Source organism: Oncorhynchus tshawytscha, linkage group LG24 (genome assembly GCF_018296145.1).
Source record: "Oncorhynchus tshawytscha isolate Ot180627B linkage group LG24, Otsh_v2.0, whole genome shotgun sequence".
NCBI lineage: Eukaryota > Metazoa > Chordata > Actinopteri > Salmoniformes > Salmonidae > Oncorhynchus > Oncorhynchus tshawytscha.
In genome coordinates, this window is record NC_056452.1 from 13,523,720 (window position 1) to 13,547,287 (window position 23,568).

The following is a 23,568-nucleotide window of genomic DNA, read 5'->3' on the forward strand; positions in this document are numbered from 1 at the left end:
TTACCTTATTATACAGAGCACAAATGTGAAGTGCAGTATTCCCTGAGGCATTCTGAGAAGTGGTATCTGCCCCATAGAACAGAAGGTGCTCCAGGTGCTGGGCAAAACCATTCTGGCAGGCCTTGGGGGAGGGTGTATAAAGAAAGTATCTAAATATGACAATTATTAGCAATAGAAAATATCAGGGGTTGTAGAAGGATCATCACGTCACAATCAATTTCAAATAAATGAAATATACTGTATGTAGCAACATTTGTGACAACGTGAAAGATAAACAGAATAGAAAGATATAGAGTTGATGAATAAAATGATATAAATACACTTTTGACTTCCCCTTCTGCTTAAAGATTTCCTCTTTCTTTTTTGCACTTGAAATAACACAAGAAACCAAAGTAAAAGAAGTACCACAGGACACTACACAAGCTAATATGAACAAAAGTAAAATAGCATGACACCACACTGGTGAACAGCACCGCACAGAAAAAGTGAGGAAATGATGCAAAGATAGAAGATGTCAGCACGGGATGGTCTATTCGCATTGGACTCAACTGTTACATGAGATTAAGGTATGGATTTGGCACTTGGGAAGGATCACTGTTTCAGGAAGAAATGACCAATCTCCCCTTTCTTTCTTTCTAGAATATTTTTTCTTAACCACTTTGAGACCATGGAAGGTTAGATAAGGTCATGACCCTAAGTGTTACTCTTCCCCCAACTTCATGACTTAAATCGAAGTATTAATGGATTACATGACGAGTACCTTGTGTATTTCTTGCATTCCAAATTCCTCTTCATCCCTGAGCTGTGGAGAGAAAGGAAGAGCGGAGGAAAGGGAATGAATGGAAAGAGATGAGTGAGAGTGTTTCTCAATGGAGGAGAATGGAGAGTAGAAAAAAGAGGGATGAAATGTTTAAGACATGGACAGGACAGGAGACTGAAAGTAAAGTAAAAACCTAATGTACTATACCAACGTATGATAATACACAGAAGACAAAAATATGAATAGACATAAAAACAACAGTATACATGTCACCTTCCACAAAAATATCCAGTTATTGTGTGTGACAAAACAAATTTCAGTTCATTACTGTAGCTACCGCCTTGGTCCAGTCAGTGTAGTTTTGTAGATATCATATCTCTATGGCAAGACACGTCCCTCAGCCAATTTGAGTCAAAATAGGGACAGTGCTGTCTGAGACATTGTTTGTGACGATCATACGGATGGAGGTGATTCTTTTTTAAACATTTTTTAGGGAAATTGATCTGCTTTAGACAGCCAGACGGATACCTGGTGAGACTCCTCCCAGCCGTTTTCATCTCTCACTCCCAGTCTGGCCCTGTAGTAGAGTAGGGTCTCGCAGCAGGAGGTGTCGCCACCTATCAGCACTGAGTGGTACAGCGGGGTCAGGCAACATCTGTCTTTGTAATCAGGAGACGCTCCCAGGGACAGTAGAGCCTGGCAAGGATGGAGAAAATACATGCTTATTAAACCCATGTGTGTGTATGTGTGTATGTGTGTGTGTGTGTGTGTGTGTATGTGTGTATGTGTTTATTTAACCTTTATTTAACTAGGCAAGTCAGTTAAGAACAAATTCTTATTTTCAATGACGGCCTAGGAACAGTGGGTTAACTGCAAGGATGGCAAGGATGGAGAAAATACATGCTTATTAAACCCATGTGTGTGTGTGTGTGTGTGTGTGTGTGTGTGTGTGTGTGTGTGTGTGTGTGTGTGTGTGTGTGTGTGTGTGTGTCTGTGTGTGTGTGTGTGTGTGTGTGTGTGTGTGTGTGTGTGGAGTCCTAGTTACCAGCAGCGCAACATGATTGTGTGCTTTGACAGCCTTGTGTACAGCTGTCAGTCCATCTCTGGTTCTGAAGTCGACATGGGCCCCACCTTGAACGAGCGCCCTGATCCCCTCCACTGTCATACCAGATTGCACCGCCACAGACAGGGGAGACTCTGAAGAGGAGGGAGCGAGAGAAAGGAGGGAGGGGGAAATGGAGGATCAAGAAGAGAGGGAGGGAGCAGGGAAAGAGTTTGAGATTATGGGGGTTGTTAATATCGGTAATGATCATTTGACATTTGACTGAAAACAGTGTCAGAGTCATGCAGTGGTAAGCCTATCAAGCTAGTTTTCAACTCACCTCCATTGTCAGGGTCATGGTAGTTTGGGTCGAGACCTTTGTCCAGGACCTTTGATATCTTATCTAATGATCCACTCACAATGTAGTCCATGAACTTTTTCAGACTCGCCTGCAATGGAAGATGTTCACTGGACATTAAAAACATTGGTCTGCCATAAACTTTCATTTCCATAGCTGTACAAATATATTTCACCTACAACAAGGGACATAGGAAGTACCTTGGTGTGCAGTTTAGTAAGTAGTTTTTCATCCAGGTTGGTTTGTTTGTATACCCTGGTCTTGTACCTAAACTGTGGAACAGAAAATATTTGCAGTAGAATCAAATCTTTAAAGCCATCTGAAGGATGAAAACACGTTATTTTCATACCCCTGGCTTCAACCTTGCCTAATCTAAACACTGTAGTCCTTCTGGAACCAACTCTAGCCCTGACCTCTTACATATTTGGAACCCCACCCAGGTCATAAACACCCACAACAGACATACCACTAGAGGGCATCATAATACCAGTGCATGGGTATCACTGTACTGTGTATTGGTTTCACAGTAAGTGGAGCTCCGCAGTGAAAAATCGAAGCACTGCAAACCCACTAAAAAGCAAATGTATATAAATACATCGATCCAAATCTGTTTTGACCTACAAGCTGGTTGTGGTTAAGGTTGAGGTCAAATCCATTCATATCAAGTCAGTTAAAGAAAATGCAATGAAAATCTGACTTGGGGGCAGCCCATTAGTCTTAGTGAGTTTTTAAATGCACTCCCCGAAAAGTCTCAAGCTAAATAGGATACAAATACACTACCTTTCAAAAGTTTGGGGTCACTTAGAAATGTCTTTGTTTTTGAAAGAAAAGCAATTTTTTTTTGTCCATTAAAATAACATCAAATTGATCAGAAATACAGTGTAGACATTGTTAATGTTGTAAATGACTATTGTAGCTGTCTTAGGTCAGTTAGGATCACTACTTTATTTTAAGAATGTGAAATGTCAGAATAATAGGAGATAATGATTTATTTCAGCTTTTATTTCTTTCATCACATTCCCAGTGGGTCAGACATTTACATACACTCAATTAGTATTGGGTAGCATTGCCTTTAAATTGTTTCACTTGGGTCAAACGTTTTGGGTAGCCTTCCACAAGCTTCCCACAATAAGTTGGGGGAATTTTGGCCCATTCCTCCTGATAGAGCACAGGTAACTGAGTCAGGTTTGTAATCTGTCTGTAAACAATGGTTGGAAAAATTACTTGTGTCATGCAAAAATTAGATGTCCTAACCGACTTGCCAAAACTATAGTTTGTTAACAAGAAACGTGTGGAGTGGTTGAAAAATGAGTTTTAATGACTCCAACCTAAGTGTATGTAAACTTCCAACTTCAACTTTACATATTGTAGGTGTACAGAGGCCCATTATCAGCAACCATCACTCCTGTGTTCCAATGGCACGTTGTGTTAGCTAATCCAAGTTTATTATTTTGAAAGGGTAATTGATCATTAGAAAACCCTTTTGCAATTATGTTAGCCAGCTCCTAGCACAGTTAGCACACATAGTACCCGCAAAACACCGGTCTCAACATCAACAGTGAAGAGGCGACTCTGGGATTTTGGCCTTCTAGGCAGTTCCTCTGTCCAGTGTCTGGGTTCTTTTGCCATCTTAATATTTTATTTTTATTGGCCAGTCGGAGAAATGGCTTTTTCTTTGCAACTCTGCCTAGAAGGCCAGCATCCCGGAGTCGCCTTGTCACTGTTGACATTGAGACTGGTGTTTTGCGGGTACTATTTAATGAAGCTGCCAGTTGAGGACTTGTGAGGCGTCTGTTTCTCAAACTAGACACTCTAATGTATTTGTCCTCTTGCGCAGTTGTGCACCGGGGCCTCCCACTCGTCTTTCTATTCTGGTTAGGGCCAGTTTGCACTGTTCTGTGAAGGGAGTAGTACACAGCATTGTACGAGATCTTCAGTTTCTTGGCAATTTCTCGCATGGAATAGCCTTCATTTCTCAGAACAAGAATAAACTGACGAGTTTCAGAAGAAAGGTCTTTGTTTCTGGCCATTTTGAACCTGTAATCGAACCCACACATGCTGATGCTCCAGTTACTCAATTAGTCTAAAGATGGCCAGTTTTATTACTTCTTTAATTCAGAACAACAGTTTTCAACTGTGCTAACATAATTGCAAAAGGGTTTTCTAATGATAAATTAGCCTTTTAAAATGATAAACTTGGATTAGCTAACACAACGTGCCATTGGAACACGGGAGTGATGGTTGTGGACAATGGGCCTCTGTATGCCTATGTAGATATTCCATTAAACAAATCAGCCATTTCCAGCTACAATAGTCATTTAACAATGTCAACATTAACAATGTCTACACTGTATTTCAGATCAATTTGATGTTATTGTAATGGACAAAAAAAAGTTGCTTTTCTTTCAAAAACAAGTACATTTGTAAGTGACCCCAAACTTTGGAACGGTAGTGTATTATTATTGCATCACTCTCTAACATCCAGTGTCTCCCATCAAAATACCTCCAGGTAAGGCACCCCTTTCTCAAAGGACTGTGGGTAGTCTCGGAGGCAGCGCTCCTCCTCCAGGAACATGGCGTCTCGTCCCTCTCCGGCGGGCTGGAAGAGGCCATAGTTGTAGATGTCCCACAGTGGCTCGCTCAGCGAACAGACGACCTGCTGCTTGGCACTCCACACCGTGAAGTCAGGGTCAAACTGCAGACACCTCTGACAGAGGAAGGAGATGAGAGACAAGAAGGCACAGTGGACAGTTAATAGGTATGAAAATCATGAGTGTATTATTTTCAAGGTGGTGTGCATGTGTGTGTGTGCATGTGTGTGCGTGCATGCGTGAGTGTTGGATGGAAGCAAGGATTGGGGCAAAGGTGAGTTCTACATTTTAAATGCCATTTGATTTGACTGGAAGGTGTATAATTAGCTTGACATACAATTTGTGATCCAAATCTAAAGCATCATGGCAGTTAATTATTCATAACATGGTGACATTTTAGCAACAAGGCTGTATTAACGGCATGTGATTGACAAGAGTTTGTTTTAAAAGTAGACGTAGAAAGTACTTTATGGAAATTGGTTTCACCTTTCTATCAATGGCCTTTTACTGGTCCCATTGAAAACGGACAATTATCATGTTTACTCTACTTGAAATGAACAAATACTCTAACTGATCTAGCACACTAACTACTGAGCATCAAATGTGCTCATTCGCTGCAAAGCTACCGATTCGCTTTCACCATTCTGACTCATTTGTATACAAATGAAAGGTGTGTAAATTATTAATCAGTCGCCATGTCCATTAACTATGTCTATTAACAAGACTCAAGACACACAATGAGAGCCAATTATTACTAGGACCCAGAGTACAACACTCACTCTGTCAACTAAACCAATTATCTGCCTTAGCCATAACCTTAGACCTGCATTGCAATCAATGGAAGACAGAGATTTTCTTCATAGACTTCTTTAGAGGATAAAGCGCGTTCCCCCCACGTATGTCTGTGTTTGATACATTAGAGGCTTTCTGGTCACAATGGACAATGTCTTTGATGTTTTAATATGCATCTGGTAACTTTGCATTAATTTGATTTTAGGCTGATGTTCGTGGAGTATATTTCCATATTATTGTTTAATTTTGGGGGGGGGGGACAACATTTTCTATAGTTTTCTCCCCTTCTGTCTATCCGTTTGATACTGTAGCCAACAGCACATGGCGAGATCATTAGAGGAGCAATGTACCCGTTGCCATAGCGATGCCGTCCCTTGGAGGAAATACCGAGTATGTGTGTCTGTGTGTCTGTGTGTGAGAGAGACGTGTGTATGCAAGACGTATGGTGTGTGTGTGTTGGTGTGTGATTCCTGGGAGAGAGCGGAACTTCAGAAAGTATTCACACCCCTGGACTTTTTCCACATTTTGTTGTGTTACAGCCTGGATTTAACATTTATTAAATATAAATTGTTTGTCACTGGTTCACACACAATAATGTCAAAGTGGAATTACTGTTATTCAAAATGTTTACAAATTAATTCAAAATTAAAAGCTGAAATGTCAATAAGTATTCAACCCCATTGTAATGGCAAGCCTACATAATTTCAGGAGTAAAAATATGCTTAACAAGTCACATAATAAGTTGCATGGACTCACTCACTGTGCAAAGACAGTGTGTACCCTCTTAATGGGGGACGGGACAGGGGGAAGGGGGGGGGTGCGTTGAATAACACATTAATTAATGGCAAAAAAAGACAGTCAAACAATTCATCACCAGGAATAAGGTTTTGAAGTGTCTGTCCTGTATTTAGTCTAGTAGATATAGACTACCAGTCAAAGGTTTGGACACACCCTACTCAAGGGTTTTTCTTAATTTTTACTATTTTCTATATTGTACAATAATAGTGAAGACATCAAAACTATGAAATAACACATATGGAATCACGCAGTAACCAAAAAAGTGTTAAACAAATCAACATATATTTTATACACTGCTCAAAAAAATAAAGGGAACACTTAAACAACACAATGTAACTCCAAGTCAATCACACTTCTGTGAAATCAAACTGTCCACTTAGGAAGCAATACTGATTGACAATACATTTCACATGCTGTTGTGCAAATGGAATAGACAACAGGTGGAAATTATAGGCAATTAGCAAGACACCCCCAATAAAGGAGTGGTTCTGCAGGTGGTGACCACAGACCACTTCTCAGTTCCTATGCTTCCTGGCTGATGTTTTGGTCACTTTTGAATGCTGGCGGTGCTTTCACTCTAGTGGTAGTATGAGACGGAGTCTACAACCCACACAAGTGGCTCAGGTAGTGCAGCTCATCCAGGATGGGACATCAATGCGAGCTGTGGCAAGAAGGTTTGCTGTGTCTGTCAGTGTAGTGTCCAGAGCATGGAGGCGCTATCAGGAGACAGGCCAGTACATCAGGAGACGTGGAGGAGGCCGTAGGAGGGCAACAACCCAGCAGCAGGACCGCTACCTCCGCCTTTGTGCAAGGAGGAGCAGGAGGAGCACTGCCAGAGCCCTGCAAAATGACCTCCAGCATGCCACAAATGTGCATGTGTCTGCTCAAACGGTCAGAAACAGACTCCGTCAGGGTGGTATGAGGGCCCGACGTCCACAGGTGGGTGTTGTGCTTACAGCCCAACACCGTGCAGGACGTTTGGCATTTGCTAGAGAACACCAAGATTGGCAAATTCGCCACTGGCGCCCTGTGCTCTTCACAGATGAAAGCAGGTTCACACTGAGCACATGTGACAGATGTGACAGAGTCTGGAGACGCCGTGGAGAACGTTCTGCTGCCTGCAACATCCTCCAGCATGACCGGTTTGGCGGTGGGTCAGTCATGGTGTGGGGTGGCATTTCTTTGGAGGGGCCGCACAGCCCTCCATGTGCTCGCCAGAGGTAGCCTGACTGCCATTAGGTACCGAGATGAGATCCTCAGACCCCTTGTGAGACCATATGCTGGTGCTGTTGGCCCTGGGTTCCTCCTAATGCAAGACAATGCTAGATCTCATGTGGCTGGAGTGTGTCAGCAGGTCAGGCAAGAGGAAGGCATTGATGCTATGGACTGGCCCGCCCGTTCCCCAGACCTGAATCCAACTGAGCACATCTGGGACATCATGTCTCGCTCCATCCACCAACGCCACGTTGCACCACAGACTGTCCAGGAGTTGGCGGATGCTTTCGTCCAGGTCTGGGAGGAGATCCTTCAGGAGACCATCCGCCACCTAATCAGGAGCATGCCCAGGCGTTGTAGGGAGGTCATACAGGCACGTGGAGGCCACACACACTACTGAGCCTCATTTTGACTTGTTTTAAGGACATTGCATCAAAGTTGGATCAGTGTGGTTTTCCACTTTAATTTTGAGTGTGAATCCAAATCCAGACCTCTATGGGTTGATAAATTTGATTTCCATTGATAATTTTTGTGTGATTTTGTTGTCAGCACATTCAACTATGTAAAGAAAAAAGTATTTAATAAGAATATTTCATTCATTCAGATCTAGGATGTGTTATTTTAGTGTTCCCTTTATTTTTTTGAGCAGTGTATTTCAGATTCTTCAAAATAACCACCCTTTGCATTGATGACAGCTTTGCACACTCTTGGCATGCTCTCAACCAGCTTCATGAGGAATGCTGTTCCAACAGCCTTGAAGAAGTTCCCACATATGCTGAGCACTTGTTGGCTGCTTTTCCTTCTCTCTGCATTTCAACTCATCCCAAACCATCTCAATTGGGTTGAGGTCGGGGGATTCTGTAGGCAGCATCATGCTGTGGGGTTGTTTTTCAGCGGCTGGGAGACTAGAGACTCAGGATTCACCTTCCAACAGGACAATGACCCTAAGCACACAGCCAAAACAACGCAGGAATTGCCTCGGGAAAAGTCTCTGAATGTTCTTGAGTGGTCCAGCCAGAGCCTGGACATGAACCCGATCGATCATACATCTCTGGAGACACCTGGAAATAGCTGTGCAGCGATACTCCCCATCCAACCTGACAGAGCTTGAGAGGATCTGCAGAGAAGAATGGGAGAAACTCCCCAAATACAGGTCTGCCCAGCTTGTAGCGTCATACCCAAGAAGAATTGAGGCTGTAATTGCTGCCAAAGGGGCTTCAACAAAGTACTGAGTAAAAGGTCTGAATACTTATGTAAATGTGATATTTAAGTTTCAGATTTGTTAAAAATTTGCAAACATTTCTAAAAATCTGTTTTTGTGCTATTGTGTGTAGATTAATGAGGGGAAAAAACTATTTAATCCATTTTAGAATAAGGCTGTAACGTAACAAAATGTGAAAAAAGTGAAGGGGTCTGAATACTTTCCGAATGCACTTTATATATGTGTGACAGTTCCACCCTATCATTCTGTTTTTTCTGACAGGGCTCTTCTGGGATGCTCTCAGCAGCTATCCTCATTGCAATAAATACAGTGGGGCAAAAAAGTATTTAGTCAGCCACCAATTGTGCAAGTTCTCCCAAGATGAGAGAGGCCTGCAATTTTCATCATAGGTACACTTCAACTATGACAGACAAAATGAGACAAAAAATCCAGAAAATCACATTGTAGGATTTTTTATGAATTTATTTGCAAATGATGGTGGAAAATAAGCATTTGGTCAATAACAAAAGTTTATCTCAATACTTTGTAATATACCCTTTGTTGGCAATGACAGAGGTCAAACGTTTTCTGTAAGTCTTCACAAGGTTTTCACACACTGTTGCTGGTATTTTGGCCCATTCCTCCATGCAGATCTCCTCTAGAGCAGTGATGTTTTGGGGCTGTTGCTGGGCAACACGGACTTTCAACTCCCTCCAAAGATTTTCTATGGGGTTGAGATCTGGAGATTGGCTAGGCCACTCCAGGACCTTGAAATGCTTCTTACGAAGCCACTCCGAAGCTGCTTACCTATTGCAGATTCAGTCTTCCCAGCCTGGTGCAGGTCTACAATTTTGTTTCTGGTGTCCTTTGACAGCTCTTTGGTCTTGGCCATAGTGGAGTTTGGAGTGTGACTGTTTGAGGTTGTGGACAGGTGTCTTTTATACTGATAACAAGTTCAAACAGGTGCCATTAATACAGGTAACGAGTGGAGGACAGAGTAGCCTCTTAAAGAAGTTACAGGTCTGTGAGAGCCTGAAATTTTGCTTGTTTGTAGGTGAACAAATACTTATTTTCAACCATAATTTGCAAATAAATTCATAAAAAAATTCTACAATGTGATTTTTTCGATTTTCTTTTCTCATTTTGTCTGTCATAGTTGAAGTGTACCTATGATGAAAATTACAGGCCTCTCTCATCTTTTTAAGTGGGAGAATCAAATCAAATCAAATCAAATTTTATTTGTCACATACACATGGTTAGCAGATGTTAATGCGAGTGTAGCGAAATGCTTGTGCTTCTAGTTCCGACAATGCAGTAATAACGAGCAAGTAATCTAACTAACAATTCCAAAAAAAAACTACTGTCATACACAGTGTAAGGGGATAAAGAATATGTACATAAGGATATATGAATGAGTGATGGTACAGAGCAGCATAGGCTAGATACAGTAGATGATATCGAGTACAGTATATACATATGAGATAAGTATGTAAACCAAGTGGCATAGTTAAAGTGGCTAGTGATACATGTATTACATAAGGATGCAGTCGATGATATAGAGTACAGTATCAACGTATGCATATGAGATGAACAATGTAGGGTAAGTAACATTATATAAGGTAGCATTGTTTAAAGTGGCTAGTGATATATTTACATCATTTCCCATCGATTCCCATGATTAAAGTGGCTGGAGTAGAGTCAGTGTCATTGACAGTGTGTTGGCAGTAGCCACTCAATGTTAGTGGTGGCTGTTTAACAGTCTGATGGCCTTGAGATAGAAGCTGTTTTTCAGTCTCTCGGTCCCAGCTTTGATGCACCTGTACTGACCTCGCCTTCTGGATGGCAGCGGGGTGAACAGGCAGTGGCTCGGGTGGTTGATGTCCTTGATGATCTTTATGGCCTTCCTGTAGCATCGGGTGGTGTAGGTGTCCTGGAGGGCAGGTAGTTTGCCCCCGGTGATGCGTTGTGCAGACCTCACTACCCTCTGGAGAGCCTTACGGTTGAGGGCGGTGCAGTTGCCATACCAGGCGGTGATACAGCCCGCCAGGATGCTCTCGATTGTGCATCTGTAGAAGTTTGTGAGTGCTTTTGGTGACAAGCCGAATTTCTTCAGCCTCCTGAGGTTGAAGAGGCGCTGCTGCGCCTTCCTCACGATGCTGTCTGTGTGAGTGGACCAATTCAGTTTGTCTGTGATGTGTATGCCGAGGAACTTAAAACTTGCTACCCTCTCCACTACTGTTCCATCGATGTGGATGGGGGTGTTCCCTCTGCTGTTTCCTGAAGTCCACAATCATCTCCTTAGTTTTGTTGACGTTGAGTGTGAGGTTATTTTCCTGACACCACACTCCGAGGGCCCTCACCTCCTCCCTGTAGGCCGTCTCGTCGTTGTTGGTAATCAAGCCTACCACTGTTGTGTCGTCCGCAAACTTGATGATTGAGTTGGAGGCGTGCATGGCCACGCAGTCGTGGGTGAACAGGGAGTACAGGAGAGGGCTCAGAACGCACCCTTGTGGGGCCCCAGTGTTGAGGATCAGCGGGGAGGAGATGTTGTTGCCTACCCTCACCACCTGGGGGCGGCCCTTCAGGAAGTCCAGTACCCAGTTCCACAGGGCGGGGTCGAGACCCAGGGTCTCGAGCTTGATGACGAGCTTGGAGGGTACTATGGTGTTGAATGCCGAGCTGTAGTCGATGAACAGCATTCTCACATAGGTATTCCTCTTGTCCAGATGGGTTAGGGCAGTGTGCAGTGTGGTTGAGATTGCATCGTCTGTGGACCTATTTGGGCGGTAAGCAAATTGGAGTGGGTCAAGGGTGTCAGGTAGGGTGGAGTTGATATGGTCGTTGACTAGTCTCTCAAAGCACTTCATGATGACAGAAGTGAGTGCTACCAGGCGGTAGTCGTTTAGCTCAGTTACCTTAGCTTTCTTGGGAACAGGAACAATGGTGGCCCTCTTGAAGCATGTGGGAACAGCAGACTGGGACACAGTCTTTGGTGGCAAGCTTACACAGTCTTTATCGGCAAGATGTGTTTTGATGGTATGACATCACTACTCTGATATTGTGACAGGTCCGCGAGAAATATGAGAAGGTGTTGGAGGATGTAACGTCCTACGCGCCTCGCTACATGGAGGAGATGGAGGCCATTTTTGACCAATCGCAGGAGGAGGAGAGGAAGAGGATCAGCTTCCTCAAACAGGCTTTCCTGTCCATCCACAGACACCTGGACATCACCAACAATGAAAGGTAGAGGAGCCTTGTCCTTCTCTCTCTCTCTCCTCACTCATGTGGGTGCGTGTGTGCATGTGTGTTTCAAGTTTTATTGTCACATGCAGTACAGTGAAATGCTTTTCTTGCAAGCTCTTTCCCAGCAATGCAGTAATCGATATCAGTAGTACTATTAAAAAAGTATTAGTTAAAAAAAAACACAAGAAAGTAAGTAACCTATATACAGAGTCAGTTTCAGAGTCAGTACCAATACCATATTTACAATGTTCAGGGACACTGGAGTGGTAGGGGTAGATATGCATAGGGGTAAGGTGACTATGCATCAGGATATACAGTTGGGAGAACAAGTATTTGATATGGTCCTTGACTAGTCTCTCAAAGCACTTCATGATGACGGATGTGAGTGCTACGGGGCGGTAGTCGTTTGGCTCAGTTACCTTAGCTTTCTTGGGAACAGGAACAATGGTGGCCCTCTTGAAGCATGTGGGAACAGCAGACTGGTATAGGGATTGATTGAATATGTCCGTAAACACACCGGCCAGCTGGTCTGCGCATGCTCTGAGGGCGCGGCATGGATGCCGTCTGGGCCTGCAGCCTTGCGAGGGTTAACACGTTTAAATGTCTTACTCACTTCGGCTGCAGTGAAGGAGAGACCGCATGTTTCCGTTGCAGGCCGTGTCAGTGGCACTGTATTGTCCTCAAAGCGGGCAAAAAAGTTATTTAGTCTGCCTGGGAGCAAGACATCCTGGTCCGTGACTGGGCTGGGTTTCTTCCTGTAGTCCGTGATTGACTGTAGACCCTGCCACATACCTCTTGTGTCTGAGCCGTTGAATTGAGATTCTACTTTGTCTCTGTACTGGCGCTTAGCTTGTTTGATAGCCTTGCGGAGGGAATAGCTGCACTGTTTGTATTCAGCCATGTTACCAGACACCTTGCCCTGATTAAAAGCAGTGGTTCGTGCCTTCAGTTTCACACGAATGCTGCCATCAATCCACGGTTTCTGGTTAGGGAATGTTTTAATCGTTGCTATGGGAACGACATCTTCAACGCACGTTCTAATGAACTCACACACCGTATCAGCGTATTCGTCAATGTTGTTGTCTGACGCAATACGAAACATCTCCCAGTCCACGTGATGGAAGTAGTCTTGGAGTGTGGAGTCAGCTTGGTCGGACCAGCGTTGGACAGACCTCAGCGTGGGAGCTTCTTGTTTTAGTTTCTGTCTGTAGGCAGGGATCAACAAAATGGAGTCGTGGTCAGCTTTTCCGAAAGGGGGCGGGGCAGGGCCTTATATGCGTCGCGGAAGTTAGAGTAACAATGATCCAGGGTCTTTCCACCCCTGGTTGCGCAATCGATATGCTGATAAAATTTAGGGAGTCTTGTTTTCAGATTAGCCTTGTTAAAATCCCCAGCTACAATGAATGCAGCCTCCGGATAAATCGTTTCCAGTTTGCAGAGAGTTAAATAAAGTTCATTCAGAGCCATCGATGTGTCTGCTTGGGGGGATATATACGGCTGTGATTATAATCGAAGAGAATTCTCTTGGTAGATAATGCGGTCTACATTTGATTGTGAGGAATTCTAAATCAGGTGAACAGAAGGATTTGAGTTCCTGTATGTTTCTTTCATCACACCATGTCACGTTGGCCATAAGACATACGCCCCCGCCCCTCTTCTTACCAGAAAGATGTTTGTTTCTGTCGGCGCGATGCGTGGAGAAACCCGCTGGCTGCACCGCTTCGGATTGCGTCTCTCCAGTTAGCCATGTTTCCGTGAAGCAGAGAACGTTACAGTCTCTGATGTCCCTCTGGAATGCTACCCTTGCTCGGATTTCATCAACCTTGTTGTCAAGAGACTGGACATTGGCAAGAAGAATGCTAGGGAGTGGTGCACGATGTGCCCGTCTCCGGAGTCTGACCAGAAGACCGCTTCGTTTCCCTCTTTTCTGAGTCGTTTTTTTTTTGGTCGCTGCATGTGATCCACTCGGTTACACTGGTTGTAAGGCAGAACACAGGATCCGCGTCGCGAAAAACATATTCTTGGTCGTACTGATGGTGAGTTGACGCTGATCTTATATTCAGTAGTACTTGTCGGCTGTATGTAAAGAAACCTAAGATGACCTGGGGTACTAGTGTAAGAAATAACACGTAAAAAAACAAAAAACTGCATAGTTTCCTAGGAACGCGAAGCGAGGCGGCCATCTCTGTCGGCGCCGGAAGTAAAGGTTTCTTGCACAATTGTTGGCTCAAAGGAACTTGCACAATTGTTGGCTGACTAAATACTTTTTTGCCCCACCGTATATCATTGTTCAGACATTAACTACTGAGAGATTTATCAATGTACAGAGATGTGTGTTGTAGTGTTGGGTCAAAAAAATTGATACAGTTACATATTGGGATATTATTTTTGGTGATATATCACAATATTATTGTTGACAATATCGCAATAATATTTTTGCGCTAGTCGGCTGTACCTGCACCAAAACTCCAGTATTTTTCCTTCATAGCTTGTTCTCCATCTTCTTTTTAAGTCGTGAGACAATTTGTTTTCAGCACCTTTATTTCCACGACTGATCAAAACAAATGTTCTCATGGGCTCACTCTTGTCCCCCTGCAGCAGACATATGGTGAGCAATATGTTTGGAACATCGATTCGCAATAAAATCGCAGTATCGAATTGCAATACATGTCATATCGGCACCAAAGTATGGTGATAATATCGTAACGTGAGGTCCCTGGGAATTCTCATCCCAAGTATGTTGTTTGTGACCTTTGTGACCTTGGTCCCCCTCTTTTGACCTATTCATGCCTCTTTTTGTCTCCCTCTCTAACATCCTGTGCTTCTCTCTCTCTCTCTCCTTCTCTTTCTCTCTCTCTCCCTCTCTCTCTCTCTCTCTCTCTCCTTCTCGTTCAGCCTCCACTCAACTTCATTTCCTCATTCTCTCCATCTAATTTTGAACAATTCTATTTCCTGTGTGAGGTCCTTGAAGTTGTTTGCTGGGGTGGGTGGTGGGTAGTCTAGGATGCCCCGTGGGTGACGGTGCTTTAAGACCAAGACACCAAATGCCCTCTTTTGTGTTCACGCCCTCCTCAAACTCATTAAAACTCTATTAGATAATTAGCAATTACTGTTATATTGAGGGCAGATCAGCTGACATGTAGAACAGTTGGGAATGTTCTGGGAATTGGAGTACGGAGAAGAGTCATAACGGGGGAGGGGTTAACAAAAGGTACTCATTCTCACCTGAAATGCCGCTGCAGTTTTGTGCAAGGGGGTTGGCCAACTCTCACCCACAATCACACCTATCTATGCAGTACAGAGAAAGCGAATTCATTGAGAAGTGAGAACACTGTCAATTACTTTGGATTATTAAGTGAGCCGTGTTTAGCACTTGCATGTAGCCTAACCTGAGTCAAGTCTCTGTTCTTCATAGATTCATAACCCATGTGAGAGAGACGGTTGTTCTGAATGTAGTATGGTTCCCCTCAGGATTGATCTCTGGCCTGGGCTTGGCTGTTACACTGTCTGTATCCAATGATAGTAATGTGAGAAGTATATAATAACAGCTTGACATAATTGTACTTAGCAGTACCATGAAACATGCACCTACTGTCTGTTTGATGTCAGGGATTCCAATGCGGAACACCATCATGGTCAGGTGAGTGTCCTCTATGGGCGCCACTGTGGTCATACTCCGCTCCATGTGAGCGCGTCTCTTCTGGGTCTGAGTGGACGGGGCCGGGTGATACTGCTGCTGATTGGCTGGGATGAGTTGGTGTTGCTGCTTTTGGGGAGCCTGATTGGATGTATAGGGGATGCCTCTATTTCTTGGATTGGCTGGCCTCAGTGTCCGGTCTCCTCTCTGTCTTCCAACCACAATGGCCGAGGGTTTACCTCCCTCCCATTTACCTTCGCGTGATTGTCTGCCTCCCTTTATCTCCATCTCCTCGAGCCCTTCTATCCCTCCATTCTCCTTCTCCCTACTCTCCCCCTTTCTGTTCTCTCGTCCCTGCTCCTCTTCCTCCTCCTCATCCTCCCCATACTTGTCGTCCTCCCCGGGATAATAGTGTTTGCTATTCCCCAGCATCCTTCGCTGTGCAGGGTCACTGCAGAGAGGGCCAGGTGACATTGCTGTCGTGGCAACGTGACATGGCTGTCCCGTGCGACATTGTCTTCACCCCCAAAAACATGCTGTGGAGGAGAGAGGGACGTAAAGGGTTAAACAAATGGCTAATTAACACATTGACTGACAATACTCAAATCAACACACTTCTCGAACTGCGAGAAAATAAATGAACTTGTAAAATGTAAAGCATTTGGTATTAACAGTAGCGTAGGCATATGCGATAGAAGCAATAACTCATTGGTGACATTGGCTTCTCGCATAGCCTAGGTGAATGAGTGCTGGTCCACATTTTACATTTTGCTGTCGGGAATACATGGGGGAATAGAGTTGATGAAAGACGGCCTATATATAAACTCTATGAATATTTGCAGGTTCATTGCAGGAGAGAGAGGACAGGCAGTTTAGTATTGAGCATGGTCAAAAGCTTTGTGCTTCGTTTTTTTAATGGTCATAGTCCCATTGTTTTCTCTAGTGAAACTAACAGCAAGTTGCCCAGTTTAATAATACTGTCCTTCCATGAGCATTTGGCTGGGAAATCCCTCCATATGCTTTTTGCTCGTTTCACTATGCGTCGTAGTCTGGCTACAGGGCCTGCCATCATGCAGAGTTGGATATGGTCCAAAAAAAAAACGTCTTAACGATGGTGGATGAAGTTGGGATTCCCCACTGCCCTATTGGCAGTTTTGAGGTCGGAATTGAAAATGAAAGCGGTGAGCCCCACATACTGTAGATGTGAATCTGTAGACTCAAATGGACAGACTGAGCTCAATAAAACATCCCATGATGCCACAGGGACAGCTTTCATTTTAGACTAGTAGCAGGCAAACTAACACAGAAAGGTTCTGGAAAGCTCATGATGCTTTGAGAATTACAGACATGAAAAAAAAGCACAGACACATCACTCACATAGGTTTACATGGCAAACATGATAGATAGATTCTAGTGTTTTCAACCAGTGTTTGTGTTAGTACCACTCAATGACAGTATGCTGGAGGTATGTTTGATGCATGCAGATCAATAGGGTCTGTCCATGTCTCAGTACCCAGAAGGCAAACAGGAAGCATACCCATTGAATAGCTGCTGTGTAAAGAGGATGGGGAACCGAGGGTTGAGCACGGTGGGAAAGTGATCCCCAAGGAGCCAGTGAGTGACGGGGATGGCCACTTCACCCTGAGCAACTGTCTGTCAACGGTAGTGAGGCGGGCAGGACAGAGAGATGAGCTGTCCGGCTGGAGAATGGTGAAGAAGGACACGTGTCTCTAACCACTTCAGTAAACACACATACTATACATTATAGAGGGGGGCTCGTTGAAAATCGCTTAGAAACAATGCATCAACACATGTAAAAGGAACTGCAGGGAACCACCTATGAAATGGACAGAGCTACCATTCATCCTACACTCTAGTTGTTGTTGGCGGCATTAGATTCGACATTCCCGAACCACGCCTCACATTGATGGTGATGGCGTCTATAATTCCCATGTTGCTAAACCGCAGCATGTTAAATGCTTAGAATATTTTAGGAGGTTGCCACCGTCATGAAATGAACAAGGAGGGACGGAGATAGGCTGATTTATGTACATTGTCTCATTAATTATTGAAGAACTTGGGAGTCTGCACTGGAGGAGAGAAGAGAAAGACAGAAGGCAGACAGGCCAATAGAGTGCCAAAGAGCTAACTCATTGGGGAGGGAAAGAGAGAGAGAGTGAGATGTATACTGCATAAAGCAGAGTAATCCGATTGAGGGAGAAATAGAGAGTGAGAACAATTGGGCGGTTGGAAGGCTGATGAGAGAAAGTTGAAGAGAGCGCTGAGAGGAAAAGTAGGATACAAGCGAAAGTGACTGGGTGAGGAGCGATGAGAGGAAGAACTCATTGGCAAACAAGGAGTGGAAGAGATGGTACTGGAAATAGGCCTACATCACAAGTTTGAGCAACATTTACAATCACAATAGGTACTGAAGCCTCATGAACCTCCCAATAAAAGGATAAAACTCTTATGATTTAAAAAACTGAACACACCACACTTGTTGGCTTGCTCCGCATGACCAATTGAACATGGAGGGCCCCCAAATGAATTAAAAACAGTGAGAGCTCAGCACCATCTGACGACTGTGTTTTTGAAAGGCTGCTGAAGTTGGCGAGAGAGGCTGCCAAGGGGAAAATTGAATGATCCCGAAAATCAGGGCCTAAAGCTCACAGGTTGGAACTCTGATTAGCACCATAAACCCTGGTGGAAACCCGGAGAAAGGGTTTGGGGCACAAACAGTGCCTTTAACAGGGATATGGGGAACAGAACACATGGGTTCACTGAGGTGTGTAGCCAAGGGGAGGGAGAAGGAGTTGAACATAAGAGGAGGATCAGAGGAGGATTAATCATGATAACGAGGAATAAGATGAATTGCCCTCCTTCAGGGCCCAGGAAGCAAAGATGGCTGGATGGATTTGGGGAAAGGTTTCATCATATATTTTCCTTCCATTTTTCTTTTCATCTTCACGTTGGAACATAGTATCTAGAGCTCATCAGTTGTGCATCTTGCAACAAAGTCACAATGACTTTGGGCTGGCATTGATGTCTAACCACCCTCAGTAGCTGTGTAAACAATCATAGACTCAACAAGACATGATACTGTATACAGTGCATTCGGAAAGAATTCAGACCCCTTCACTTTTTCCAAATTTTGTTACGTTACAGCCTTATTCTAAAATGGATGAAATATTTTTTCCCTCATCAATCTGCACACCATAGCCCAGACTGACAAAGCAAAAACTGTTTTTTTAGAATTTTTGCAAATTTATTATGAATCAAAAGCTGAAATAACACATTTACATAAATGTTGACACCCTTCACTCAGTACTTTGTTGAAGCACCTTTGACAGCGATTACAGCCTCAATTCATCTTGGAAAAAACTCTACAAGCTTGGCACACCTGTTTTTGGGGAGTTGATCCCATTCTTCTCTGCGAATCCTCTCAAGGTCTGTCAGGATGGATGGGGAGCATCGCTGCACAGCTACAGTGCCTTGCGAAAGTATTCGGCCCCCTTGAACTTTGCGACCTTTTGCCACATTTCAGGCATCAAACATAAAGATATAAAACTGTATTTTTTTGTGAATTTACCACAGGTGGATTACAATCAAGTTGTAGAAACATCTCAAGGATGATCAATGGAAACAACAAGCACCTGACCTCAATTTCGAGTCTCATAGCAAAGGGTTTGAATACTTATGTAAATAAGGTAAATAATTGTTGCTGTTTTTTTACACCATTTTAAGTTATATCCAATTGGTAGTTACGGTCTTGTCCCATCGCTGCAACTCCTGTACTGACTCAGGAGAAGCAAAGGTCTAGAGCCCTGCATCCTCCGAAACACAACCCATCCAAGCCGCACTGCTTCTTGACACAATGCCCGCTTAACCAAGGAAGCCAGTCGCACCAATGTGGCGGAGGAAGCACAGTACACCTGGCGACTGTGTCAGTGTGCATGAGCCCGCCCCGACACAGGAGTCGCTAGAGCACGATGGGACAAGGAAATCCCAGCCGGCCAAACCCTCCCCTAACCCAGACAACGCTGGGCCAATTGTGCATCACCTCGTGGGTCTCCCGGTTGCGGCCGGCTGCGACACAGCCCGGTATCGACCCAGGATCTGTAGTAACGCAGTGAAGAGGCGACTCCGGGATGCTGGCCTTCTAGGCAGCATTCCTCTGTACAGTGTTCTTTTGCCCATCTTAATCTTTTATTTTTATTGGCCAGTCTGAGATATGTCTTTTTCTTTGAAACTCTACCTAGAAGGCCAGCATCCCGGAGTCGCCTCTTCACTGTTGACGTTGAGACTGGTGTTTTGCAGGTATTATTTAATAAAGCTGCCAGTTGAGGACTTGTGAGGCGTCTGTTTCTCAAACTAGACACTCTAATGTACTTGTCCTCTTTCTCAGTTGTGCACCGGGGCCTCCCACTCATCTTTCTATTCTGGTTAGTGCCAGTTTGCGCTGTTCTGTGAAGGGAGTAGTACACAGCGCTGTACGAGAGCTTCAGCTTTTTGGCAATTTCTTGCGTGGAATAACCTTAATTTCTCAGAACAAGAATAGACTGACGAGTTTCAGAAGAAAGGTCTTTGTTTCTGGCCATTTTGAGCCTGTAATCGAACCCACGAATGCTGAAGCTCCAGATACTCAACTAGTCTAAAGAAGGTCAGTTTTATTGCTTCTACAATCAGAACAACAGTTTTCAGCTGTGCTAACATAATTGAAAAATGTTTTTCGAATTATCAATTAGCCTTTTAAAATTATAAACTTGGAATAGCTAACACAACGTGCCATTGGAACACAGGAGTGATGGTTGCTGATAATGGGCCTCAGTTGGCCTATGTAAATATTTCATTAAAAATCAGCCGTTTCCAGCTACAATAGTCATTTACAACATTAACAATGTCTACACTGTATTTCTGATCAATTTGATGTTATTTTAATGGACAGATTTTTTATTTTCTTACAAAAACAAGGACAGTTCTAAGTGACCCCAAACTTTTGAACGGTAGTGTATCTAAATATACAGTTGAAGTCAGAAGTTTACGTACAATTTAGCCAAATACATTTAAACTCATTTTCCCAATTCCTGACATTTAATCCAAGTAAATATTCACTGTCTTAGGTCAGTTAGGATCACCACTTAATTTTAAGCAGGTGAAATGTCAGAATAATAGTAGAGAGAATAAATTATTTCAGCTTATATTTCTTTCATATCATTCCCAGTTGGTCAGAAGTTTACATACACTCAATTAGTGTCTGGTAGCATTGCCTTTAAATTTCATATCTTGGGTCAAATGTTTCGGGTAGCCTTCCACAAGCTTCCCACAATAAGTTGGGTGAATTTTGGCCCATTCCTCCTGACAGAGCTGATGTAACTGAGTCAGGTTTGTAGGCCCCCTTGCTTGCACACCTTTTCAGTTCTGCCCACAAATTTTCTATAGGATTGAGGTCAGGGCTTTGTGATGGCCACTCCAATACCTTGACTTTGTTGTCCTTAAGCCATTTTGCCACAACTTTGGAAGTATGTTTGGGGTCATTGCCCATTTGGAAGACCCATTTGTGACCAAGCTTTAACTTCCTGACTGATGTCTTGAGATGTTGCTTCAATATATCCACATAATTTCCCCCCCTCATGATGCCATCTATTTTGTGAAGTGCACCAGTCCCTCCTGCAGCAAAGCACCCCCACAACATGATGCTGCCTCCCCCCCTGATTCACTGTTGGGATGGTGTTCTTCGGCTTGCAAGCCTCCCCCTTTTTCCTCCAAAGATAACGATGGTCATTATGGCCAAACAGTTCTATTTTTGTTTCATCAGACCAGAGGACATTTCTCCAAAAAGTACAATCTTTGTCACCATGTGCAGTTGCAAACCATAGTCTGGCTTTTTTATGGTGGTTTTGGAGCAGTGGCTTCTAACTTGCTGAGTGGCCTTTCAGGTTATGTCGATATAGGACTCGTTTTACTGTGGCTATCGATAGTTTTGTACCCGTTTTCTCCAGCATCTTCACAAGGTTCTTTGCTGTTGTTCTGGGATTGATTTGCACTTTTCGCAAAGTACGTTCATCTCTAGGAGACAGAACGCGTCTCATTCCTGAGCAGTAGGACGGCTGTGTGGTCCCATGGTGTTTATACTTGCTTACTATTGTTTGTACAGATGAACGTAGTGCCTTCAGGTGTTTGGAAATTGCTCCCATCCACAGGCACACCTCCAATTGACTCAAATGATGTCAATAAGGCTATCAGAAGCTTCTAAAGCCATAACATCATTTTCTGGAATTTTCCAAGCTGTTTAAAGGCACAGTCATCTTAGTGTATGTAAACTTCTGACCATCTGGAATTGTGATACAGTGAATTATAAGTGAAATAATCTGTCTGTAAACAATTGTTGGAAAAATTACTTGTGCATGCACAAAGTAGATGTCCTAACCGACTTGCCAAAACTATAGTTAACAAGAAATTTGTAGGGTGGTTGAAAAATGAGTTTTAATGACTCCAACATATGTGTATGTAAACTTCCGACTTCAACTGTATGTTGGCAAAATACATCCCTGACCGTTCTCACTGCAAAAAAAGCTGCAGATTAGGAGCAGCGAACGGAGGGGTGGGTGTCTGTGTCTGTGTCAACTTGCAGCGGGCAGCCAAGTCTGCTGTCACTCAGTCAGAATGTGCATTAGTTTAATCTACCCTTGCCCCATTTATTAGATATTATGCACATTGATATTAAACATCCTCCCCATGTGATTTATCATAGTAGTCGGCAGCAGCAATCTAAATGACCAGACCGAAAAAACATGCGAGGAAAAGTGATTGGGTGAAATGATGAATCGAGTAGATGGAGAAATACAGCTTCACTCTATCCAATCAGAGCAGCAGGATCAACGTACAGCCCGCCCTTCTCTTTACAGACAGGCAAACTAGCCCATTGAGTTATTTAGACCACATATGACTGACTTGAAGACAGTATAGAATGGTTTAGAAACTCTGTGACTAACTGACATGAGAAATATGCTAGCGCCACCTGAAAATATATCTTTTTTTCACAGAAAATTGCCCATATCCGTTACGATACTTGTTTTGTCTGACTATATGAAAGTTAACTGTGTTTGCGTGTGATCAGTGGTGGATTCATTCCGCCGATTCTGTTGAAAAACTTTCTTAAACGGAAGCAAATGGAACCAAGCGAAAATGAACATAACTGAATTTGTCCAATAGGAACTCTCGTTTGCAACTGTTGGACTAGTGATTACACTCTAGATCAGCTAGATGCGGGCAGGATTGCGCAAGGCTGAATTGAATGTGTTGATGTTTGTCGCCTTGATTACTCAAATTTCTCTCGACCCGTGTACCCACATTGTAAACTTTCATTCACAGGTTTGGTTGTAGCAACCTCATGATGGGTATAGGGAAAATGTGAGTATCATGTAGTTGCCTAAACCTATCAATGTTACATTGAGCTGGGGGAATGGAATATGAATGACAGTTATCTAATATGCTGTAAGAGAAAAAAAGATTTGTCCTCCCTCATCTTAAACAGCAGCAAACACTATTGCGCAAAATGCTGTATCATATGAAGCAAAATGCTGTATCATATGAAGCAAAATGTTGTATCATATGAAGCAAAATGCTGTATCATATGAAGCAAAATGCTGTATCATATGAAGCAAAATGCTGTATCATATGAAGCAAAATGCTGCATCATATGAAGCAAAATGCTGTATCATATGAAGCAAAATGCTGTATCATATGAAGCAAAATGCTGTATCATATGAAGCAAAATGCTGTATCATATGAAGCAAAATGCTGTATCATATGAAGCAAAATGCTGTATCATATGAAGCAAAATGCTGTATCATATGAAGCAAAATGCTGTATCATATGAAGCAAAATGCTGTATCATATGAAGCAAAATGCATCATACACGCTGTATTTCT

The 23,568-nt window shown here is 43.4% G+C and overlaps 1 protein-coding gene across 1 annotated transcript in view; it reads right to left on the reverse strand.

Moving 5' to 3' along the window:
- The window catches only part of LOC112223253 (SH3 and multiple ankyrin repeat domains protein 1), a 61,378-nt gene that overhangs the window by 25,388 nt on the left and 12,422 nt on the right, over nt 1-23,568 (reverse strand). The window contains exons 2-9 of the mRNA XM_042305209.1: nt 15,593-16,173; nt 4,664-4,867; nt 2,361-2,432; nt 2,143-2,251; nt 1,806-1,957; nt 1,289-1,456; nt 761-802; nt 5-121 (exon numbers count right to left, since the gene is read on the reverse strand). Of these exons, the coding sequence (XP_042161143.1) occupies nt 5-121; nt 761-802; nt 1,289-1,456; nt 1,806-1,957; nt 2,143-2,251; nt 2,361-2,432; nt 4,664-4,867; nt 15,593-16,111 (1,383 nt within the window). The 5' untranslated portion in view covers nt 16,112-16,173. The remainder of the gene's footprint in view (nt 1-4; nt 122-760; nt 803-1,288; nt 1,457-1,805; nt 1,958-2,142; nt 2,252-2,360; nt 2,433-4,663; nt 4,868-15,592; nt 16,174-23,568) is intronic.